The 6015-nt window shown below is 68.1% G+C and overlaps 1 protein-coding gene across 1 annotated transcript; it reads right to left on the bottom strand.

Moving 5' to 3' along the window:
* Nucleotides 1-731: 731 nt before the first annotated feature.
* On the bottom strand, nt 732-4530 carry HAPLN3 (hyaluronan and proteoglycan link protein 3). The gene is made up of 5 exons (XM_082769579.1): nt 4498-4530; nt 3111-3258; nt 2572-2943; nt 1775-2077; nt 732-1584 (listed from the first exon to the last, which is right to left on the bottom strand). Exons 2-5 carry the CDS (start codon nt 3235-3237, stop codon nt 1304-1306), a joined length of 1083 nt encoding a protein of 360 aa, XP_082625705.1. The 5' UTR covers nt 3238-3258; nt 4498-4530; the 3' UTR covers nt 732-1303.
* Between the last annotated feature and the right edge of the window lie 1485 nt (nt 4531-6015).

Raw genomic sequence — 6015 nt, 5'->3', positions numbered from 1 at the left:
AGATGGGCAGTGAATGTACCGGGGGGGCCGGGGGCTGCGGTGAGGGGGAGCCGGGGGGGGATGCTGAGACCCGGGGGTCCCGGCCCCGCTCTGCTTCCCCGCCGCCACCCCAGGGCGCAGCGCCCACCCCGGGACTCCGTGCTCTTTCCAGGGGACCGTGCGGGGCACCAGCGTTCCCTGCACCTATTTATATTTTTGAACATATCCTATTTTGAAAGAATGATAAATAATAAAGAGAGCCAAATCCGAAAGGGTTGTGTGGTGTTTTTTTTTCTGGGGGGAAAGGGGGTGGCAGAGGGGCTGGTGGAGGGTTTTCTGCGGGGAGGGAGGGAGCCCAGACAGATTGCATGGGGGTGCAGCTGTGGGGACAAGGGAGAAGTGCAGGGGGACCCCAAAAGGGTAGGACACCGCTCCCCAAATTTGTCTTGGAAGGGGCTGGGGCAGGAGGAGCTGCCCAGGAGGGGTCAACCCCATCCACACCCCACAGCTAAAACCCAACACCGAGAAATCCCAGTGCCAGCAGATGCTCACCCTCTGCCTTCCAGGCCCAGCTCCTGGGGGTTAATTAGCGCTCGTTAGGAGGGGATGCCCCCCAGGAGGTGATGGTGAGGAGATGGAGGCATGCATGGCCCCGGGAGCACCCCGGGGGGTCCTGCCGGGGACCCCCACATCCTCCCTCCAGTCTAGGACAGAGGCAGGGACACAGCCACACCACTCCGGGGCTTTCTCCCTCGTTTATTAGAAGAGCTCCAGGAAAATACATCTTTTCGTAACAAAACGCTCGAAGAAGAAGGCACCAGAGTTCACACGGAGTCCGGGCGCGGGGCGCACCGAGGTAAGGCACTGGGGCCCCCACGGGGACGGGCACAGCAGCACCCCGCAGCGGGACGGGGACGAGGACAGGGATGCAGCAGAGGCACCCGCTCTGTGCCTCGGGTCCCCTGCAGCCGGGGTGGCGGGGGACAAGGGGACAGAAACGTGGCAGGGGACACGGGGGCAGAAACAGCCCGGGGCCAGCAGGGTGGCCGGCGTGGGCGAGGGGCTGCCCCGGCCCCGAGCAGCAGCCCCACGCTGTACGTGGAGCAAGGTGCCCCAGCCAGGAGCCCGGCTGCGTTGAGAAAGTGTAAAATGTAAAGGAAGGAATAATTAAAATTTAAAAAAAAAAAAAAAATCAAACAAAATAAGCCTCCCCCCGCCCCGCCTCCCCCCACAATCACCCCTAGAACAGCCCTTGGGAAACACCCGGTGCCGGGCACCGTCGGGCTGGGAGCATCCTCAGGCCGAGAAGGAGAATCCCGGCTCCTTATCTCTCCTTGTAGCAGAAAACCCCAAACCTGCCCTTGCTGGGGAAGCCGAAGCTGCGGACGCCGGGCTCGGGGGGGCCGCAGTTGGCTCGGGGCTTGGCGATGGGGTAGCGCACGCTGCCGTCCGCCAGCCAGCCGGCGTCGCAGCGATCCAGCCCCAGGAACTTCCAGGCGGAGTAGAGGTGTCCCACCCTGGCGATCTCAGCTCCCGCGTCCTGGCACGCCTGCTTGGCTTCCTCCAGCGTCAGCCCGGCCGGGCGCTCCAGGTAGAAAATCTCTCCTAGGAGGGATGGAAAGAATCAGAGGGGGGAGCCCCCCGGTGCCGAGCATCGCCCGGAGCATCCCCGCCAGGCTGCGAGCCCCACACCCCAAGGGGCAGGGAGGATGTGGGACGCCACCAGCGGGGCTCCAGATGCCACCAGCGGGGCCGTGCCCCTTCCCCAGCCCCCTGCCCCATGCCCAGCACCCACCTCTGAGCGCGGAGGAGAAGCAGAAGACGTCGAAGCGGTGCAGGTGCCGGTGGCGGGGGCCGTAGCTGCGGATGCCCGGGGCGAGGTGCAGCCCTCCGCAGGGCTTACGGGGCAGGCGGATGGGGTAGTGCACGGTGCCGTCGGCCAGCCAGCCCGCGTTGCACCAGTCCAGGCCCTCGCTCCAGGCCTGGAAGAGCTGGCTGAAGGTGGCGATGAGGGCGCCCTGCTCCCGGCACGCTCGCTCGGCCTCGTGGAAGTTGAGGCGGTACTGCCCGCGGGGAGGCTGGTAGGGGAACACGACGCCTGGGGGGCGGACGGGGCACTCAGATGACACCGTCCGGAGCCAGCACGGGTCCCCCGACCCATCCCAAACCCACGCTGCGGGGCAGGGAGCACCCCAGGGTGCAGCAGCCCCAGGGTGCACAGCCCCAGGCTGAGGAGGGGCTGCGCTGGGCACGCGGCCACCAGCAGTGAGATGCCAGCGACATCTGGTGGCACTGGGACAGCTGGTGGCTGCCTCCTGGGGACACACACACCTCCCTCCTGGGGATGCTCAGACAATAATAGGGCTGCCGGGACCGCCACCGCAGGGACACACGGACCCAGGGACACACGGACAGGGCTCCCAGGGGGACACGGCACCAGCACGGGGACAGCTGGACAACGGGAACCCCCAAACCTCCACCCGGAGAGCTCTGAGCCCCGAGGATCACCCCGCACACCCCGGCCCCTTTCTGCCCAACGGGGCCGGCTGGGCTGTGCCCCCAAACACCCCGCTGCCCCACAGGGGTCCCCACCTTGCAGCCGGAGGTCCACCACGTCGCTCTCGTCCTCCAGCCCGTCGATGACCTCGCAGCGGTACTTGCCGTCGTCCTGCAGGCGCACGTCGCTGACGACCAGCGAGGCCTCGTGCCGGCCGCCCTGGCGGAGGTGGGCACGGCCTCGGAAGTCCCCGAAGGCCATGTAGGTCTTGCCGATGGCCACCAGCACGTCCTGCTCCTTGGTGTAGTCGTCCCGCAGCTTGGACCACTTGATGCGGATCTTGCGCTTGCCCTCCTGGTGGGGCTCGAAGCGGTAGCGGCAGGGCAGGGTGGCGTTGGCACCGCTGAGGCTGTAAATGGGGTCTCGGGGGGTCTCCACCACCAGCTTTGCCCCGTTGAAGTAATCCACTGGAGACGGGGAGGGAAGATGTCACGGGCTGGGCCTCCCCTCTCCCCACAGCCACCTCTGAGCATCCCCGAGCACCCCCGGTGCTCCTCCAGCCCCGCGCACCCCTCAAGCTGTGGGTCCCGACCCCACCCTAGAGGCTTTGGGGGCAGCCTGACCCCTGCCGTACCTTTCTCGTGCCCGTTGCCCTTGTCGTTCATGACGTGGTTGTAGTAGAAGCCGTTGTAGAAGGGGTGGTGGGAGCCGCTGGCCAGCTGCAGCAGGGTGGCCTCGAGGAGCAGCGGGAGCAGCAGCATGGCTGGGAGCGGGGCTGGACCCTGAGCAGAGAGGGAAAGGGCTGGGGCAGGACCCCAGGGCGTCCTCCAAACTGGGAGCACTGGGAACACTCCCCCGGGGCGTGCGGGGAGCACGGTGGCCGAGCTCAGCTCGCAGAGGCAGCGGGGCGTGCAGCAGGGCAGGGGAGGAGAGCTCGGGGCCGCCCGGCTCTGTGCGGGGCGGGGGCAGCCCCCAGCCTGGCCGCAGACCCCCAGCTCCCCCCAAAAACCGGGTGCCACCCCGCAGCCCCACCACAGCAGAGGCTGTCCCCATACAACTTGCTCAGCGCACACCACGTCCCATAGGACGAGCCCGGCTGCCCCACGGCACCGCGGACCCACTTGTGGGGTCTGTGCCCCCAGCCCTGACCCCACGGGCACCCAAGGGTGCCCAGCGCGGTGTCCCCCCCCCAGGACGGGCACATCGCTACCTGCCGGCCTGCAGCCCTTCCCCAGAGCCGGCAGGGGGGGCACGGCACCCGGCCAGCCTCCGCAGCCCCCCTGCAAAGCGGGCAGGGATGCGGCACCCGTGTCCCAGTCCGGATAAGGTTTAGGATTGCCCCAAACTGCGGGCAGGGGGTGCCGGCTGGCACCGCGGGGACCGGGCTGGGGACAGCGGGGACATCCAGCAGGCAGCCGGGGCTGGGACCCGCAGCACCCTGCTCCCAGCGCGGGGTGCCCGACCCCGGGCTCTCCTCCTCACCGGGTGCCACCGCTCTGTGGGTGCAGCAAGCACTTGGCCAACCCCAAAACTCCAGCCCTGGGTGCTTCATGATCTCAGGATGGAGGCAGCGGGCTGGGTGCGGGTGCTGGCAGCGAGGTGGGTGCGAGCTGGGTGCCGGGCACTGCTCGAGGCACCGCGGCCCTGCGCACGCCGCCGTGTGCTGGCGGGGCGGCGGCACGGGCTCGAGGCACTGGCAGCCTCGCACCTCGGGATGGGGACTCCAGCCCTCACCCCGCTGCGTCCCAAAGCTCCTCGCCACCCACAAGGCGATGGTGGCATGGGGACGTGGCGGAGAGCTGGTGTCCTCCACCGCAGCGATGCCCGGCACCCTCCGTGGTGACGCCCAGCGGTCCCATAACGATGCCCAGCAGTCCCATAATGATGCCCAGTGATCCCAAAGTGATGCCCAGTGATCCCACAGCGATGCCCAGCCCTCCCAGCCCTCCGTCCCCGCTGGGTGCCGCACCCCAGGGTGCCAACCCACCCCGCACCCGTCCCCGGGACCAAGCCCTACTCACGCCGGGCAGCAGCGGCAGGCAGCGGGCAGGCTGCGGGCGGTGCGGTGTGTTTGGGGCTCTTGCAAAGGCTGAGAGGAAGCAGCTCCAGGGCCTGCCTCTTAAAGGGAAACACACGCCTCTCCCAACCCCCTGCTCGCGGCCCGGAGCAGGGGTGGGTGCCCCGAGCCCCCCGCCCGCCCTCCAGCCCCAGCCGGAGCCGTGCGCCCTTCCCCGGGCTGTGCCCTCGCCACGCACCCGGCTGGTAACGGGACGGCATCGCCCCGGCTTGTCGGGGGGAGCCAAGGGGAACGGGGTGCCCCGTCGGGGATGCTGAGATGAGGGGGTGAGCCCCTCAAAGTCCTGCTCCAAGATGGGTGCGTGGAGAGGAGTTGTCCCGCTGGGGACAGGAGTTGTCCATGGGGACCGAGCATGGGCAGCGGCGGTGCCAAGCGAGCACGTTGTGGGAGCACCACGAGCACCATGAGTATGTTTTTGGAGCACCACGAGCACATCATGCAAGCAACGAGCAGCTCTGGGGGTGTCTGTGCTCTGGGGTCAAGAGGAGGCACCGAGCCATGAGGTTCAGCCCCATCAGGGCTCATCCTGGGGCCGGGTGGGCAAAGCGGAGCTGGGAGAGCGCGGCTCAGGGAGGGCTCTGCACCGGGGCACAGAAACGGGGCCAAAACTTTTGGGCAGCCCATCTGCTGGGGCATCTCCAGCCACGGCACAACCCCAGCTCCTTCCAGCTCCGGGGCTGCCATCCCTGGGAGCACAGCAGCAGCGTGTGGCCTGACCCGCTGCCCCGCCGGCCCGGCCCGGCGCTGCGCTTTGTTGTTTTACGGCGAGGAAATGAGGCTCAGGGGCCCGGGCCCTGCTCCTGCCGCCGCTCAGGACGGCGTCAAACCGGAAAGAAAACAAGGCGTGCGAAAATAAATGGGAAACCCCATCCTGGCGGCCCCGGGATCCGAGCCCGTCTGGCACCGGCGGCGCACTGATAGGGAGCGGCGGCGGCCGGGACGCGGCGTTATCTGCCACCAGCCCCGACCCCCTTGGGAAGCGTGGCTGGGACTGCCAGGGGACACGGGGTCTCACGGCTCTGCCTCTCTAATCACAAAGAAATAAGAGATTAAATCCAACCCCCAAAAACCGGGACGGGCTGCGTTTGGGGGGCCCCCACCGAGCAGCTCTGGCTGGACACAGAGGCCATCGCGGGTATTTTGGGGACACCAAGCCCCAAGCTGGCTGTGATCATACACATCCTGCCCCCAGCACTGCCAAGGGGCCCCAACCCACGGCACTGCCAGCTTGCTTTTGGTGAGGGACAGCCGTGGGTGCGTGACGCCCGGCGTGCCACCCGCCCTGCCGGCCGGAGCGCGCTGCCCCGCAGCCCACAATGGGGGCGATTACATCTCCCGGCACGGCGGCTCCGGGCTGTGCCCCCCCCACAGCCCAGCCCGTGTCTGATCTGATCTGATCGGGGACGGTCCCCTCCCCGCTGGGGCACGCTGCTCCTTGGCGCGGCCACCCCATTGTTTGGGA

Source organism: Aythya marila (genome assembly GCF_965140915.1).
Source record: "Aythya marila genome assembly, chromosome: 11".
In the NCBI taxonomy this organism is placed as follows: Eukaryota; Metazoa; Chordata; class Aves; order Anseriformes; family Anatidae; genus Aythya; species Aythya marila.
The sequence above is the reverse complement of the archived record's forward strand: the minus strand, read 5'-3'. Positions and strand labels throughout refer to the sequence as shown.